Raw genomic sequence first — 18842 nt, 5'->3', positions numbered from 1 at the left:
TTTTTTTATTGAATTTATTGATGACGGCCCAATATGGTCATATTGATATGTTATAACATCATAATTAACAACAAACATGATTTAATGTCAGACCTCTGGGCATATTGGTTATTGAGAAGAAGTTCAAAAACTCTAACAACATATATCACAACTTACACTGACCTTGAATGAAGGTCAATGCAAGTGTTTTATTCAGCATGTTTTTACAGAATTGAGTGTCTTGACTCTGTGAGGTCTCTTTCCCCTGATAATCATAGAAAAATTGACTGATCAGTACTAAAGTGTCAAGCCAAGTCAGCTGATTACAGTCTGAGAGGATGAGAAGGAACCCAGAATTAACATGCTGCTATCCCAAGAATTGAATATACAGCATCTTAGTTATTAGCCTCTTGGTTTTCATTTGAGAAGCCAAAACTGTGAATTCTTTGCAATTCACTTCAACTGATGCTGGAAAAGCCCATCTAAAAGTGTTTGTGAAGTCCCATTTACCTGTGTATTGTCCATAGGGAAGAGAAGACATATGTTGGCTGGCTGGAGGGTAGGGAGGTACGCTATGTAACATCCCTGGACCAAGCAGAGCAAAGTAAGTAAGCAGTTAGTCAGCAAAAAAATGAAAATCAGGACACAGGCTAGGTCTTGTATTAACATTACATGGATTAAATATATTCTTTTGATAATATTCTAATTGACAAAAAAAAATTCTTAAACATCTTCTGATTCTGGTTCTGAAGTGTGTCCTGAATTTCAGCAGTATGATAGCACATATAGTATTACTATTATATATATACAGATATATGATACTTCAAAACTCAGACACAGTGACACTCTATTTCGCTATGCCGTCAGCTTGTGAAGGTATCTGTTAAAGTCCTTAAATCTTTATGAGAGTTACATCCCTTGAGGGAGCTTTCCTTGAAAGATCTGACATTAAAACTTGTGGCGTTAATGGCCTTTACATCAGCCTAACGAGTTCAGGCTTTGTATCTTTTTAAATATTTGTTCTATGTTGTTCAAAGATAATGAGGTCACTTTTTATTTAAATGGACTGGAGAAGACTATTAGGAGACGACTGACAGTGTTTTCCAATTTCCCCGACAGATGATCAATTATGTGGGGTGAAGACTTTGAGGGTTTACCCGGAAAGGACTGTGGAGAGGAAAAGCTGTTTTCTTTTTGTGTCCTTTAGAACATTAAATCAATGGTATTAGTGATGAATTTAGGCTCATTCATACCTAGGAGCATCCTCCTCTGCAGCTTTTATGGCAGGTGTACAGTAAGGTGATATTCTCAAAACGGCTAATTGGTCTTTAGCTAAGACATTTTTTCACTTTTATTACTGTGATATTGATAGAAAGTCAAACTTTTCTCGTTCTGTGTTGGGAACTTTATAGGTACCTTACAGTCAGTACTCTGATATATGATATACTGCAATCCAATATGAACACATAGAATTTGATATACTTTTTGCATTAGTCTTACGATAGTTTGATGGAATTTCCATTTCTGTTTATATATATTAAATCTTAAATAGAATGAATTTCCTATGGAATTGTTACACTGTGAAGGAGAATTACCTTGTTAAAGTGTTGTACATGTTGATATTATTATTATACTGACCGATAACTACTGCCGGATAAACTTGTGCTTTATCCGTCAATACGATATGCTTTATCCGTCAATACGATCACGTGAATTTGTTCCATATCTGACGGCACTTTTTCTAACTTGACCCAGAACTTGAACCTTCCGGTGAATGAAACGTCATTCAGTCCCGCTAAAACGTGACGTCACGTTCACCGAAATGACGTCATTTGTACGATATCGAAAATCTCGTATGGCGGTGCCGTCTTTTTCTTGGCTCATGACAAAGGTATGTAGTGTTAATTAATTCTTTAATGGGTATTTAATGTTTATTTGAGTATTTTCATTACCTTTCAGTGATATATCACACTGAATAGAATTACGGTGACTGTTTGTGAATGCGCTTATTTATTTCCCACGGCAGTAAAAAGGAGTGCACTCTCATTCGGTTAAGTGAATGAATCTTTACCTTCGCATCAAAGAATCGTCTCGCTTCGAGCGAAACAAAGTAAGGAACTGTCAATTTGCTTTCGTTTTGAATGCCATAATGGTTGCAGGATAAACAGAATACACGGTTAGTATCTTACAATACAAGGTTTATTTTGGTGCTCGACACGGAAAGCCAAGATGACTCGGCAAAGCCTCGTCATCTCGGCTTTCCTAAGTCTCGCACCAAAATAAACCTTGTATTGTAAGATACTAACCGTGTATTCTCTATGTATATACATGTTGATATTAGTATTATACAGATGTGGTTACTGGAGTGACTTAGTATAATAAATTGTTGGACTTTATTTTATATTGTTATTATGCTTTGATGACTCCTACAAACTTGCTGATTGATACCCATTGGTGGGTATAGTTCCGGGATGTTCATGACTATTGATGAGATATTTTGAACTTTATACCGAGTGTGTGGTGTTGTGTATACGATGTATACAGAAGGAGAACTGATTGATACCTTCTTAGCTTCAGGCTATATCTCATAGAATGCCTCTCATCCATATATCCTAGGGGAAACTTGGATGAGGGGGCCATTCTATACTATTCAAATTGGAATTTGAAAAATTCTCAATATACAAGGTATTTCCCCTCAAATTAGATTAAAGTAAAGATACATGCACTAAACTTTGTTTTGAAGTACCATATTGTGGTAATGTCACAGCTGCCAACATCAGTTTTAATATTAGAGATTTAGTTAGAACATGGACATTGATTATCAAGCACACAAGTATCTGTAAGAACATCATCTGACACGATTTAAGTTGAAGCAGCTGACATTGAGAACCTGTTTTTTTCTGCATTTAAAAGTTACAATAGAAGTGAGGAAGTGTTAGAAAGCTGGCTCCATCAGACAGTATTTCTATTTCAGTGCTAATTTCTCAGATGTTAATAGTGTAAATCTAGAGGTGCATGTTAGAGTACAGATTTACAGAATCTCACCTGAGGTCTGGTGTGCAGCCGTCTGATTGGCTAATGGGTTCTGCTGCTGACCAGTCAGAGGACTCGTTGGTACGTTGGGGTAGTTTTTATGTATACCAGCTATAACAAGTCAAATAAAACATTTAGGAATGCAGTCTCTGTTGGATTGACTGTTTCACACCTGAAGAAACAGGAAAAGAATTCCAAAGCTGGAGCTGTCTATTCATGTGAATCATTTTGAAATACTATTAGACAATCACTTGAAAAATACTTATTTTTATATGAATACTGATTTAACTACAGATATTGTAACGGAAAATTGTACACCAGATTCTAGAAGTCACTGTTAATTAATTATTGTATATTTACATGATATGGACATATAGGCTTACAGCCTAGGTTTATCATTTTTCATATTAAATCATATTAAATAAATTATGAAATCACAGGAGTTGAAGTTTTCAAACAGGGAAAGAAAAGCAGAAATAATTATGTCCGAAATCACAGTAATTATGAAATAAAGATTGACCTATTATATGTTTATAATACATAAAGTTATGTCAATTTTTTTAGGCTGGTTTCTATGTAACTGACATGGGATCTTACCAGGAAGGAACACGTGGATTTAATTATCATGTTTACCTACCTAGGTAGGGTGAGTCCTGGTGAAGGCCGCCCTTGGTGAGACTGGACAGAGCCACACTCTGGTAGCCTGGTACTGGTTTAGGAAGTGAGGTCATTGGACTGTAGGCAGGATTACTGGACATGGAGCTGTGGGGGACCATCGAACTCATACTCCACATCTTCTGGGACTGAGGCGATTTGGTGGACTGAGGTTTTTGTGATCCAGTTGCCATGGAGACCGGTTGCTGTGGAGATGTGCGTGACAATTGGCCAGTAGGGCTGTGCTTATTGTGTTCTCTAGCCTGATCAAATAAGGACTGAAGGAATTCACTAGATGCCTGAATGTTGGCACCCTGAGTAGAATTAGAATTACTATAAGCTTGCTGTCCACTAACTTGTCCAGTAGTAATTGATCCCTGACCTCTGACCTGTGACCTTTGAGCTGTGGATAACGAGGTCGGAGATATCTGTCTGGCCGATACAGACTTAGCATTGTCCTGAGAAGTTGGTGATTTTGAATGCACTGTGATGACTTTAGGAGAAGCACCGTTAGAGGCCCCTACTTTAATCACTTTGGTTACAGTCTTGGGCTGTGAGGTTTTTGTTGTTATGACCTTTGCTTGTTTCTGACCCACCATACTGGAGGTTGATGAAGGTTTACTGCTGACCGACATTGATTTAGAGGCCTGAGATTTGTCACCTTCCAGTAATTGTCTATACACTTCATCATTGAGAAGTGAGCGATGTAGGGCCATGGTAGCTGATGTTTGCTGCCCCAGTGTTGGAGACTTTGTCTGGAGGCTGTGTGTGGCAGACTGCAGTGCTGCCTTCTGTTGAGGGGTGAGTGACGAGCCAACAGAAATGGCAGCCATCTGTTGTGGAGTGAGTGGAGGGCGGGCAGACGTCTTCTGTTGTGATGAGTATTGGTTGGGAACAGCTTTGGTGGTGGTAGACAGGTGGCTTTGATGAGCCAGAGTTGGGCTGGGTTTATCGTGACGGAGAGAGGCAGTAGCCTGATGAGCTGGGGTCGGGCTGGGTTTATCTTGTCGGAGAGAGGCAGTAGCCTGATGAGCTGGGGTAGGGTTGGGTTTATCTTGTCGCTGAGAAGCAGCGACCTGGATTTTCTGAACAAGTTGTTTCTGTTGTTGTGTTAGATTTGACCTTGGTTGTTGCTGTTGTTGCGTGGGTGTTGTCCGTGGCTGTTGTTGTTGCGTGGGTGTTAACCGTGGCTGCTGTTGTTGTGTTATATTTGACCGCGGTTGTTGCGGCTGTTGTTTCTGTGGCGAGGTAGCACTAGCTGAACTCCCTGGTTCAGATTCCTTGAGTTTTGAAGCGAACACTTCACTGGCATACTTTTGAAACTGAGCAAGAAATCCTGCTCCACTAGCACCCTGATCCTGGCCTTGACCTGCACCAGTGGCCTTGACCTTGGAGTCAGGAGATATAGCTGATTTGTCCATGTCCTTTGAGGAAGGTGAAGGAATGAAAGAAGACTTTAAAATGTCTGACACAACATGATCCCAGGATCGTTCCGGAGGCATATCTATGGAGCGAGCACTAGCCGCAGAATCAGCTAACAATGAGAGTCCTGGACTAGTAGTAAACGAATTGGAATTAGGAGTCCCTGAGGTGGTAGTGCCAGGCTTTTTATTTACAGCTAAGGTTGGTGTAGTGCTATTGCTCCTACTAAAGTCTAATACATTGGAGGCCGAGGTACTAGTGGGTAACAGGACAGAGTTACTGTCCTTGGGTCGACTAGGCGTGACATCCGTACCTAACTTGGTCGCGGCCTGAGATGTCGTCGGAGTGTTGGAAGCTGATCCCGGTAAGGATTTAGTTAGTATCACAGTCTTTTTGTGTTTTCTGGTAAAAAACAAAAAATTACATTAATAATCACAGCAACCAGTGAAACAAAATATAAGTCTAAAAAAAAATATATATTTCTGTATAGGGTTACATTCTGCTAAAATGACCTATTCACAATCTCTTGATTTAGGCTTTTATGATTGTACTTGTGCTTGAAACAACTTTGAAACCATTTATTTTCAAATGATTTCCTATCCCTGCAAATATAAATTTACAGTATGAAATCTGATGATATACATGTTCAAGAGTCTTGAGGAGAAACGTATTGAGGAGAAATACTTACAGATTTGTCCAACTCGAATGTACAGATCTGCTTTCCTTAAATAACATCCTGGTAAATAAATCACAAACAGGTTACAATTAATTAAGGATTAACTTGAATCAATTTTTATGCTATAGAGATACAACACAAAAATCTGAGATATAACACAAAAATCTGAGTGTATTCTAAATAAACCGCAAAGCGGTTTATGATGAGAGTACACTCAAATTTTTGTGCTATATCTCCATAACAACAAAAAATCTATTCAAATCAATCTTTATAATTCAATTTACTCAAGATAATCTCTTCAATATTAATAAATCATTTTGGGACTCTTTTGTCTATGAAATCATTACGCCGTCATCTCAGCCAATCAGAAGCAACGTTACAAACAGTGACACCATTTTTTCCTTTATGGGCTGATAAAGGAATTTTTAAAGCCAATGAAAATGCTCGTAACAAGCAAAATTGAATTATGATGAGAGTACACTCATGTGGTGTATTGCCATAACATAACAAGAGATCCTAGAGGGATCTTGGCGCCCACCTAAGAATGATCTTTGTCTGACAAAGGAAAGAGGGATCTTTTCTGTGCTCTTCAAGCTTTTCCTACATATTACTACACATGAAATTTGAGAAAGATCCCTTGACTACTTTCTGAGATATATAACAGTAACAAACTTCAATTATCAAAATCCAAGATGGCGGCCTGTCATCCATCTTGTTTATCGATCGGTCCCAAAATGCAATATGCACAACTAGGGCCCTAAGGGAACCTGTACATGAAATTTGAGAAGAATTCTTTTGGTACTTTTTGAGAAATAGCGGTAACAAACTTTAAACTATCAAAATCCAAGATGGCGGCCTGTCGGCCATCTTATTAACCGATTGGTCCAAAAATGCAATATGCACAACTTGGCCCCTAGGGGAACTTACATGTGAAATTTGAGAAAGATCCCTTCAGTACATTCTGAGAAATAGCGGTAACAAACTTTAACTATCAAAATACAAGATGGCTGCCTGGTGGCCATTTTGTTGACCGATTGGTCCCAAAATACAATATGCACAACTAGGGCCCTAGGGGAACCTACATATGAAATTTGAGAAACATCCCTTCAGTACTTTCTGAGAAATAGCGGTAACAAGAATTGTTAACGGACGGAAGGACGGACGACGGACCACGGACAAAAAGCGATTTGAATAGCCCACCATCTGTTGATGGTGGGCTAAAAAATCTATTTAAATTCATCCTTATAATTCAATTTACTAAAAATAATCTCTTCAATATTAAAAATTCAATTTGGGACTCTTTTGTCTATGAAATCATTACGCCGTCATCTCAGCCAATCAGAAGCAACATTACAAACGGCGACGCCATTTTTCTTTTATGGCCTGATAAAGTAAATTTTTAAGCCAATGAAAATGCTCGTAATAAGCAAAATTGAATTATTTCTCAATAAATCTGTTCTTATTGTCTTCTTTTTTTTAAATTCTTCTTAATTACACTTTTTTTAAAGAATTTTTTATTATTAAAGAAAGAAAATATGGATATAAAACTGGAGTATTAAACTTTTGTGATTTAAATTGCCATAGAAAATACTGTTTCAAAAGATAAAGCTAACTTAATTATACAATGTGCATGTGTCTCCTTCCCAAGACTTGCCTGGTTTGCATCCAGCCTTTGGGCCACAGTGGTTTGACCTCGTTCTCCAGGAATGTCTTGAGATATTCCTCATTGGTTTCTGTCTTGTTTTTAGCTAGTTCACATAGTTTCATCTTACATCTCACCACGTCAAAAAGAAGGTTGCTGTAAAACAAATAAAAGTTACTTAGAGTGTGATGTATTGACACTAGTGTATAGATATATACAACAGTTAATCACTGCCAGGTACTGACACTAGTGTATAGATATATACAACAGCTAATCACTGCCAGGTACTGACACTAGTGTATAGATATATACAACAGTTAATCACTGCCAGGTACTGACACTAGTGTATAGATATATACAACAGTTAATCACTGCCAGGTACTGACACTAGTGTATAGATATATACAACAGTTAATCACTGCCAGGTACTGACACTAGTGTATAGATATATACAACAGCTAATCACTGCCAGGTATTGACACTAGTGTAGATATATACACCAGCTAATCACTGCCAGGTACTGACACTAGTGTATAGATATATACACCAGTTAATCACTGCCAGGTATTGACACTAGTGTAGATATATACAACAGCTAATCACTGCCAGGTACTGACACTAGTGTATAGATATATACAACAGCTAATCACTGCCAGGTACTGACACTAGTGTATAGATATATACAACAGCTAATCACTGCCAGGTACTGACACTAGTGTATAGATATATACAACAGCTAATCACTGCCAGGTACTGACACTAGTGTATAGAATCATACAACAGTTAATCACTGCCAGGTACTGACACTAGTGTATAGATATATACAACAGCTAATCACTGCCAGGTACTGACACTAGTGTATAGATATATACAACAGCTAATCACTGCCAGGTATTGACACTAGTGTATAGATATATACAACAGCTAATCACTGCCAGGTACTGACACTAGTGTATAGATATATACAACAGCTAATCACTGCCAGGTACTGACACTAGTGTATAGATATATACAACAGTTAATCACTGCCAGGTACTGACACTAGTGTATAGATATATACAACAGTTAATCACTGCCAGGTACTGACACTAGTGTAATAGATATATACAACAGCTAATCACTGCCAGGTACGGACACTAGTGTATAGAATCATACAACAGCTAATCACTGCCAGGTACGGACACTAGTGTATAGAATCATACAACAGCTAATCACTGCCAGGTACTGACACTAGTGTATAAATCATACAACAGCTAATCACTGCCAGGTACTGACACTAGTGTAGATATATACAACAGTTAATCACTGCCAGGTACTGACACTAGTGTATAGATATATACAACAGCTAATCACTGCCAGGTACTGACACTAGTGTAGATATATACAACAGTTAATCACTGCCAGGTACTGACACTAGTGTATAGATATATACAACAGTTAATCACTGCCAGGTACTGACACTAGTGTATAGATATATACAACAGCTAATCACTGCCAGGTATGACACTAGTGTATAGATATATACAACAGCTAATCACTGCCAGGTATTGACACTAGTGTATAGATATATACAACAGCTAATCACTGCCAGGTACTGACACTAGTGTATAGATATATACAACAGTTAATCACTGCCAGGTACTGACACTAGTGTATAGATATATACAACAGTTAATCACTGCCAGGTACTGACACTAGTGTAATAGATATATACAACAGCTAATCACTGCCAGGTACGGACACTAGTGTAATAGATATATACAACAGCTAATCACTGCCAGGTACGGACACTAGTGTATAGAATCATACAACAGCTAATCACTGCCAGGTACTGACACTAGTGTATAAATCATACAACAGCTAATCACTGCCAGGTACTGACACTAGTGTAGATATATACAACAGTTAATCACTTTAATCACTGCCAGGTACTGACACTAGTGTATAGAATCATCATACAACAGCTAATCACTGCCAGGTACTGACACTAGTGTAGATATATACAACAGTTAATCACTGCCAGGTACTGACACTAGTGTATAGATATATACAACAGTTAATCACTGCCAGGTACTGACACTAGTGTATAGATATATACAACAGCTAATCACTGCCAGGTACTGACACTAGTGTAGATATATACAACAGTTAATCACTGCCAGGTACTGACACTAGTGTATAGATATATACAACAGCTAATCACTGCCAGGTACTGACACTAGTGTATAGATATATACAACAGCTAATCACTGCCAGGTACTGACACTAGTGTATAGAATCATACAACAGTTAATCACTGCCAGGTACTGACACTAGTGTATAGATATATACAACAGCTAATCACTGCCAGGTACTGACACTAGTGTATAGATATATACAACAGTTAATCACTGCCAGGTACTGACACTAGTGTATAGATATATACAACAGTTAATAATCACTGTCAGGCTCCAAACCGTGACACATGTATAAAGGTAGCTTTATTGCTATAGTTGTATTATATTTTGTGCCATAGTTGACTAAAAATATGTGATGTATATATCCTAGATTCTCTATACATGTTGCAGAAAAAGTAATGAAGTATGAAAGTCAGTTTGCTTAGTTTAGATGTACAAAGTATATTTGTGAATTAGACCTATACCAGTGGAGATATAGAATAGAATCTTTCCCTACCTAGAGGGTGTGACAACAAAATCACAACCCGAGGGGTAATTCATGAACGTCCACTCCGAGGCTTGCCGAGGGTTGAACATTCAGGAATTCCCCCGAGGGTTGTGATTTTGTTGTCACACCCTCATAGGTAGGAAATGATTCTTTTTCTCCAACAAACAAAAGAAAAAGAGGATAATAGCCTAAACATGCCATGAACATGGTTCCATCATCTGCACGTCAATATTGATGACGTCATCGACAATGCACGCCATGGTCACACTGCATGAAGTCATGACTTCACATAATTGTCTTCGGATTAGCATGCGCAATCTGTCATACCCTTGACAGAGATATCTCCCACAGCTAAAACTGGTGAAAAATCAGTGACTGTTGGGAGAAAAGTAAGTATCAATACATTCCACATGTTACAATATCCCCTACCGTGGCTCCCACAGATAAAACTGGTGACAAATCAATGAATGGTGGGAGAAAAGTAAGTATCAATACATTCCACATGTTACAATAACTCCTAGCATAAGTTTTCTGTCATATCCTTGACAGAGAAATTTCTCACAGCTAAAACTGGTGACAAATCAGTGAATGGTGGGAGAAAAGTAAGTATCAATACATTCCACATGTTACAATATCCCCTACCGTGGCTCCCACAGCTAAAACTGGTGACAAATCAATGAATGGTGGGAGAAAAGTAAGTATCAATACATTCCACATGTTACAATATCTCCTAGCATAAGTTTTCTGTCATATCCTTGACAGAGAAATCTCTCACAGCTAAAACTGGTGGCAATCAGTGAATGGTGGGAGAAAAGTAAGTATCAATACATTCCACATGTTACAATATCTCCTAGCATAAGTTTTCTGTCATATCCTTGACAGAGAAATCTCTCACAGCTAAAACTGGTGACAAATCAATGAATGGTGGGAGAAAAGTAAGTATCATTACATTCCACATGTTACAATATCCCCTACCCTGGCTCCCACAGCTAAAACTGGTGACAAATCAGTGAATGGTGGGAGAAAAGTAAGTATCAATACATTCCACATGTTACAATATCCCCTACCGTGGCTCCCACAGCTAAAACTGGTGACAAATCAGTGAATGGTGGGAGAAAAGTAAGTATGTATCAATACATTCCACATGTTACAATATCCCCTACCGTGGCTCCCACAGCTAAAACTGGTGACAAATCAATGAATGGTGGGAGAAAAGTAAGTATCAATACATTCCACATGTTACAATATCTCCTAGCATATGTTTTCTGTCATATCATTGACAGAGAAATCTCTCACAGCTAAAACTGGTGACAAATCAGTGAATGGTGGGAGAAAAGTAAGTATCAATACATTCCACATGTTACAATATCCCCTACCCTGGCTCCCACAGCTAAAACTGGTGACAAATCAGTAAATGTTGGGAGAAAAGTAAGTATCAATACATTCCACACGTTACAATATCCCCTACTGTGGCTCCCACAGCTAAAACTGATGACAAATCAGTGAATGGTGGGAGAAAAGTAAGTATCAATACATTCCACATGTTACAATATCCCCTACTGTATGTTTTCTGTCATATCCTTGACAGAGAAATCTCTCACAGCTAAAATTGGTGACAAATCAATGAAAGGTGGGAGAAAAGTAAGTATCAATACATTCCATATGTTACAATATCTCCTACCGTATGTTTTCTGTCATATCCTTGACAGAGAAATCTCTCACAGCTAAAATTGGTGACAAATCAATGAATGGTGGGAGAAAAGTAAGTATCAATACATTCCACATGTTACAATATCTCCTACCGTATGTTTTCTGTCCATTCAAACTTTTTCCGTGGCCCGTTCGTTCGTTTCTTTCCTCCAGTAGCTTCTGGTCCTTTTTCTTCATCGCTATCATCACTATTGTTTTTCTCCTTTTCTTCCTTTTCCTTCTCGACTTCTTTGTTTCCTTCAGCAGCTTCTGCTTCTCTCCTTATCCAGATGAAATTAGGATATTTTGTATAGATTAGGCCGTCATTAAGTGTAAGAAGTGTAATGGAATGTGATAACAATGCCTTTGTTGGTAAATCTACAATGGCATATCACATATTTCTGTACCAGTCTAAGGTTCTCTCAGTTAAAATGTCTGATGGTCAATTATGTATTAACAGACCAGAGACCAACCCAATTTGCACTCTTCTAAGACAAGAATACCTTACAGAAGATCTTCCAGCTCAACTAAAGCAGAAGAGCTACAAATCAATTGGAAGTTATCTAGAAGTAGCAGAGAGCAAATCAGGTTAGGCTTGGAGAATTAATTTCAGACCTACTTGAAATAGCATCAGCCAATGTAAATTTAGAATACTATAGAACCTGTCTACAAAGACCACCTCGGTCACAACGAAAAGAATGAGTCTTATACAAAGATCAAATCAGTCATTTAGGATACAAAGACAGTGGCCTCATTGGCCAGGTGTCCTTAATGCAGATTTATAAGGCAGTTTTATACCTGTATATGACCTTATGACCTATACTCCGACACTCACAGGGCCCACCAGTCAATGTTATAACTTACTTTTGTTTCACCCAGCTCTGGTATTCTTCTTCATGTCTCTTCCACATAGAAGGCATCACGGCATTGACAGCTACAACAAATCATCTCACGTAGGATTAATTACATCACTGTATAACTCATGTTTAAATGCTAAGGCAAACTGTTAATTAGATAGATATCTAAACCTTAGCCAGTTAGCCACTTTTAGGTTACAATATTCTGTTCATCCATTACTCTGAACAAACTTTCTTCTGTGGCTGCTAACTTTTGTGATTTATGTTTGCAGGGATAACAATCTGAATTAAAGATTATAATTGAAATGCCTTCCATTATAAATGAAGTGAATATTTAGTTGTGGTACAAACTTTCTGGAATTCAATTTGATCTTGTTAGTTAATCACATATAAAAGAATATATTTTAATGTAAGCATTATTGTGTGTGTATAATATTGTAAACAAACTTTCTTTCTCAGCTAAAATCAAATTTAGTGATTTCCTTCTCAAAAGAAATTCACTATGATTAACATAGTTTTAAAAATTGAATGAAAACTCCTATCAATATAAATCATCCATATTATTATTTGTGATATTTAGTTGGGATTGTGGAATTCATGAAAGTAAATGGCACACAAAAGAAAGTTGATTTACAATATCATTTTATTTTCTGTCTGGTTTGGTCAGACTTTGTCAGTGTTACATTCCTACCATCCCTGAGTTTCTGGAGCGGTTCCCTGACAACATCATCCTGCTGACTAATACGTAACTTTTTGGCACGTTTCTGGAGAGTCTCTTTTCCACAGGGCAGGAAGGAGGCCAGATGAGCATAGATAGTTGTACGATGACCCCACGGTAACTGTCGACAATGTAACTCCACTCTGGGAATATTTATTATAATAATCATAACATTTAAGGTAGGTTGTACGATGACCCCACGGTAACTGTTGACAATGTAACTCCACTCTGGGAATATTTATTATAATAATCATAACATTTAAGGTAGGTTGTACGATGACCCCACGGTAACTGTTGACAATGTAACTCCACTCTGGGAATATTTATTATAATAATTATAACATTTAAGGTAGGTTGTACGATGACCCCACGGTAACTGTTGACAATGTAAACTCCACTCTGGGAATATTTATTATAATAATCATAACATTTAAGGTAGGTTGTACGATGACCCCACGGTAACTGTCGACAATGTAACTCCACTCTGGGAATATTTATTATAATAATCATAACATTTAAGGTAGGTTGTACGATGACCCCACGGTAACTGTCGACAATGTAACTCCACTCTGGGAATATTATTATAATAATCATAACATTTAAGGTAGGTTGTACGATGACCCCACGGTAACTGTTGACAATGTAACTCCACTCTGGGAATATTTATTATAATAATCATAACATTTAAGGTAGGTTGTACGATGACCCCACGGTAACTGTCGACAATGTAACTCCACTCTGGGAATATTTATTATAATAATCATAACATTTAAGGTAGGTTGTACGATGACCCCACGGTAACTGTCGACAATGTAACTCCACTCTGGGAATATTTATTATAATAATCATAACATTTAAGGTAGGTTGTACGATGACCCCACGGTAACTGTCGACAATGTAACTCCACTCTGGGAATATGTATTATAATAATCATAACATTTAAGGTAGGTTGTACGATGACCCCACGGTAACTGTTGACAATGTAACTCCACTCTGGGAATATTTATTATAATAATCATAACATTTAAGGTAGGTTGTACGATGACCCCACGGTAACTGTCGACAATGTAACTCCACTCTGGGAATATTTATTATAATAATCATAACATTTAAGGTAGGTTGTACGATGACCCCACGGTAACTGTTGACAATGTAACTCCACTCTGGGAATATTTATTATAATAATCATAACATTTAAGGTAGGTTGTACGATGACCCCACGGTAACTGTCGACAGTGTAACTCCACTCTGGGAATATTTATTATAATAATCATAACATTTAAGGTAGGTTGTACGATGACCCCACGGTAACTGTTGACAATGTAACTCCACTCTGGGAATATTTATTATAATAATCATAACATTTAAGGTAGGTTGTACGATGACCCCACGGTAACTGTCGACAATGTAACTCCACTCTGGGAATATTTATTATAATAATCATAACATTTAAGGTAGGTTGTACGATGACCCCACGGTAACTGTCGACAATGTAACTCCACTCTGGGAATATTTATTATAATAATCATAACATTTAAGGTAGGTTGTATGATGACCCCACGGTAACTGTCGACAGTGTAACTCCACTCTGGGAATATTTATTATAATAATCATAACATTTAAGGTAGGTTGTACGATGACCCCACGGTAACTGTTGACAATGTAACTCCACTCTGGGAATATTTATTATAATAATTATAACATTTAAGGTAGGTTGTACGATGACCCCACGGTAACTGTCGACAATGTAACTCCACTCTGGGAATATTTATTATAATAATTATAACATTTAAGGTAGGTTGTACGATGACCCCACGGTAACTGTTGACAATGTAACTCCACTCTGGGAATATTTATTATAATAATCATAACATTTAAGGTAGGTTGTACGATGACCCCACGGTAACTGTCGACAATGTAACTCCACTCTGGGAATATTTATTATAATAATCATAACATTTAAGGTAGGTTGTACGATGACCCCACGGTAACTGTCGACAATGTAACTCCACTCTGGGAATATTTATTATAATAATCATAACATTTAAGGTAGGTTGTACGATGACCCCACGGTAACTGTTGACAATGTAACTCCACTCTGGGAATATTTATTATAATAATCATAACATTTAAGGTAGGTTGTGCGATGACCCCACGGTAACTGTCGACAATGTAACTCCACTCTGGGAATATTTATTATAATAATCATAACATTTAAGGTAGGTTGTACGATGACCCCACGGTAACTGTTGACAGTGTAACTCCACTCTGGGAATATTTATTATAATAATCATAACATTTAAGGTAGGTTGTACGATGACCCCACAGTAACTGTTGACAATGTAACTCCACTCTGGGAATATTTATTATAATAATCATAACATTTAAGGCAGATTAATTCAGATACTCATCCTTTTTTAGTAATATCTGTATCGCACATTAGTATCTACTATTGTATGATCCAGTTTTTCCACATTGTCCTGTTTTGTCCAGCTTTGTTTGTTCCATGCGTTGTCTTTGTTTATTTGTTTATATGTGTTCATTGTTTATGTTGTTGTGTACGGCTGTGACCGTCTTTAACATGTTATTTTATTTGTTCTTCTTGTGTCTTGACAAAGAGGCAGATCGCCTTGAAAATTCAACAATCTTTTGTCCACACTGTTAGAATTACTGCTTTGCCCTATATTTACTACTAGTAATTCGTATCCTACAGACATAGATCTATAAGGATCCAGTGTTATATGGAAAATAAATGTTGATATTACTTCATTGACCCATTGTAACAGTTACATATTCATTCAACACCTTTTTTCCAAACAGCAAAATCATGGTCGAAGTTTTATAAAAATAATAGGATAATTTCTTCTAAAAGACTTTAAAAGACCATTACAAGACTTTTGTGTCTGGTTTGTTTTTTGAGCTTGATAATTTATCATATCAAACATTATCTTAGTAATTTTCATTCTCTCATCGTACCATGGTAATGATAATTATTGCAGTAATGTATGATAATACACAGTAGATAACAAATTACCTTGCCAATTACTGATATCTTAAGAGGTGGAACATCATGAACATTGGTGAAATTCACTCAATTGTCTATAAAAATAGAGTTTGCTGCCAAGAATTCTTTTCTATACTTAACAATTTCTACTGTGTTGGAAATGTAATATAACATTAATTGTCTATAAACAGGTAGAATAATGTACTCACTTTAATAACATGGAGTTGACATCGTTGGAGAAGAATTTACACTTGCCGTCCTGAGAGTGTTTAGCGGCCTGAATGGAAAGGAATCAATAATTAATGACAGCCTTGTCTCAAACTTATTTCCAATCCATTTCAACTAAATCCAATTATTACAATGCTTTAAAGATTCTCCACCGCTGAAAAATTTTTACTATCAAAAACAGGAGCAGACGATTTAGTATTTTTCTTCAGTTACAAAAGTTACCTAATTTACATCTTTTCCATCATTGAACAGTTTAAGCTTCTAATTTTACTTCAAGTTAAAAATATGGAAAATAATTAATTGCATCCCGAAAAAAATCCGTGGCACTATATCCTAAATGCAATGAAGCACTGATTGCGCATGCACCAAAGGCAAATTTTTTTTTTTATATTATTATTTATATTATTTTGTGTTAATTAGACATATATATACACGATTAAACACCAATTATTGTTCAAATGATGAATATCATTTATGCTCTTTCGGCGGTGGAGCATCTTCAAATATCTAACATTTTTGGTGCAAAGTTATATGAATAAGTCCAATGTTTTGGTACACAAAAAATAAAATAAAAAAAAAGTCAATGTTTTGGTACACTAAAAAAAAAAAGAAAAAAAGAAAAGAGAGTCAAACTGACTACATGTATATGATGAACTGGTATGCGATCATATTTTCTCCACCTATTACCAGTGATTTTGTTTGGTAGAGTTATCTCCCTTTAGCACCAGACCACTTTTGAGAAAATATGAACAACAAGTTCGCTAACAAATCTCATCAAAGCAGATAAGTCTGATTTACACAAAAATGGAATGACTCCGAGAGCTAGTGAATTTAAACAATAACCATGGGAAATTGAAAAATATTTTCATTTAATACACAAAATAATTGTTTTAATTGTAATATTTATGAAAAACATCAGTAGACTACATTTTCGAAGCACATTATCTACTATACCAAGTAACATATATAAAAGATCCATTAAATGTGTAAACTATTAATTATTTACTACTTGTAAATGACAGAGAAAACTATGCTTTAATACACAAACTGTAAAAAGTCTCTTTGTATGTCTAGCACACTAAACTTCCATTAGTTTCAGTTCAATAAAGACCCATTATCTTTTACAAAATATAAGGCAACACAAACAAAAACAAGAGGCCCAGAGGCTCACCTGGTTTGTAATGCCTAGGAATGTTCTGAATACAGGTTCATTGTTTCTTTTCTGAAGGAATTTGAATATTTACCTCTAATTCCCCTATTGGGCCCCACTCTTTCTGCTCCAAGGGGTCAAAGCCAAAATTTATACAAATTCTGTTAACCCCAAGGATGTTTCTGGGCCAAATTTGGTTACAATCCATGCAGAACTCTAGGACAAGTAGCGATTTATAGGATTTACCTCTATTTCCCCTATTTGGCCCCGCCCCTCCTGCCCCCAGGGGGTCAGAGCCAAAATTTATACAAGTTCTGTTCCCCTTCCCCCTAGGATGTTTCTGGCCAAATTTGGTTACAATCCATGCAGAACTCTAGGACAAGTAGCGATTTATAGGATTTACCTCTATTTCCCCTATTGGGCCCCGCCCCTCCTGCCCCCGTAGGGTCAGAGCCAAAATTTATACAAGTTCTGTTCCCCTTCCCCCTAGGATGTTTCTGGCCAAATTTGGTTACAATCCATGCAGAACTCTAGGACAAGTAGCGATTTATAGGATTTACCTCTATTTCCCCTATTGGGCCCCGCCCCTCCTGCCCCCGTAGGGTCAGAGCCAAAATTTATACAAGTTCTGTTCCCTTTCCGCCAAGGATGTTTGTGGCCAAATTTGGTTACAATCCATGCAGAACTCTAGGACAAGTAGCGATTTATAGGATTTACCTCTATTTCCCCTATTGGGCCCCGCCCCTCCTGCCCCAGTGGGGTCAGAGCCAAAATTTATACAAGTTCTGTTCCCCTTCCGCCAAGGATGTTTGTGGCCAAATTTGGTTACAATCCATGCAGAACTCTAGGACAAGTAGCGATTTATAGGATTTACCTCTATTTCCCCTATTGGGCCCCGCCTCTCCTGCCCCCAGGGGGTCAGAGCCAAAATTTATACAAGTTCTGTTCCCCTTCCACCAAGGATGTTTCTGGCCAAATTTGATTACAATCCATGCAGAACTCTAGGACAAGTAGCGATTTATAGGATTTACCTCTATTTCCCCTATTGGGCCCCGCCCCTCCTGCCCCCGTAGGGTCAGAGCCAAAATTTATACAAGTTCTGTTCCCCTTCCACCAAGGATGTTTC

The 18842-nt window shown here is 37.3% G+C and overlaps 1 protein-coding gene across 2 annotated transcripts in view; it reads right to left on the bottom strand.

Moving 5' to 3' along the window:
• Positions 1–18842, bottom strand: part of LOC138326986 (ubinuclein-1-like) — a 37966-nt gene that overhangs the window by 1317 nt on the left and 17807 nt on the right. The window contains exons 8-16 of one of the 2 annotated variants that reach the window (XM_069272945.1): positions 16548–16615; positions 13308–13477; positions 12624–12693; positions 11873–12040; positions 7419–7562; positions 5777–5824; positions 3650–5490; positions 3025–3123; positions 490–564 (exon numbers count right to left, since the gene is read on the bottom strand). In XM_069272945.1, the coding sequence (XP_069129046.1) occupies positions 490–564; positions 3025–3123; positions 3650–5490; positions 5777–5824; positions 7419–7562; positions 11873–12040; positions 12624–12693; positions 13308–13477; positions 16548–16615 (2683 nt within the window). The remainder of the gene's footprint in view (positions 1–489; positions 565–3024; positions 3124–3649; positions 5491–5776; positions 5825–7418; positions 7563–11872; positions 12041–12623; positions 12694–13307; positions 13478–16547; positions 16616–18842) is intronic. The other variant, XM_069272946.1, reaches the window with a different exon arrangement.

Source organism: Argopecten irradians, chromosome 7 (genome assembly GCF_041381155.1).
Source record: "Argopecten irradians isolate NY chromosome 7, Ai_NY, whole genome shotgun sequence".
NCBI lineage: Eukaryota > Metazoa > Mollusca > Bivalvia > Pectinida > Pectinidae > Argopecten > Argopecten irradians.
Note: the sequence above shows the minus strand (reverse complement) of the source record. Positions and strands in the feature narration are given on the sequence as shown.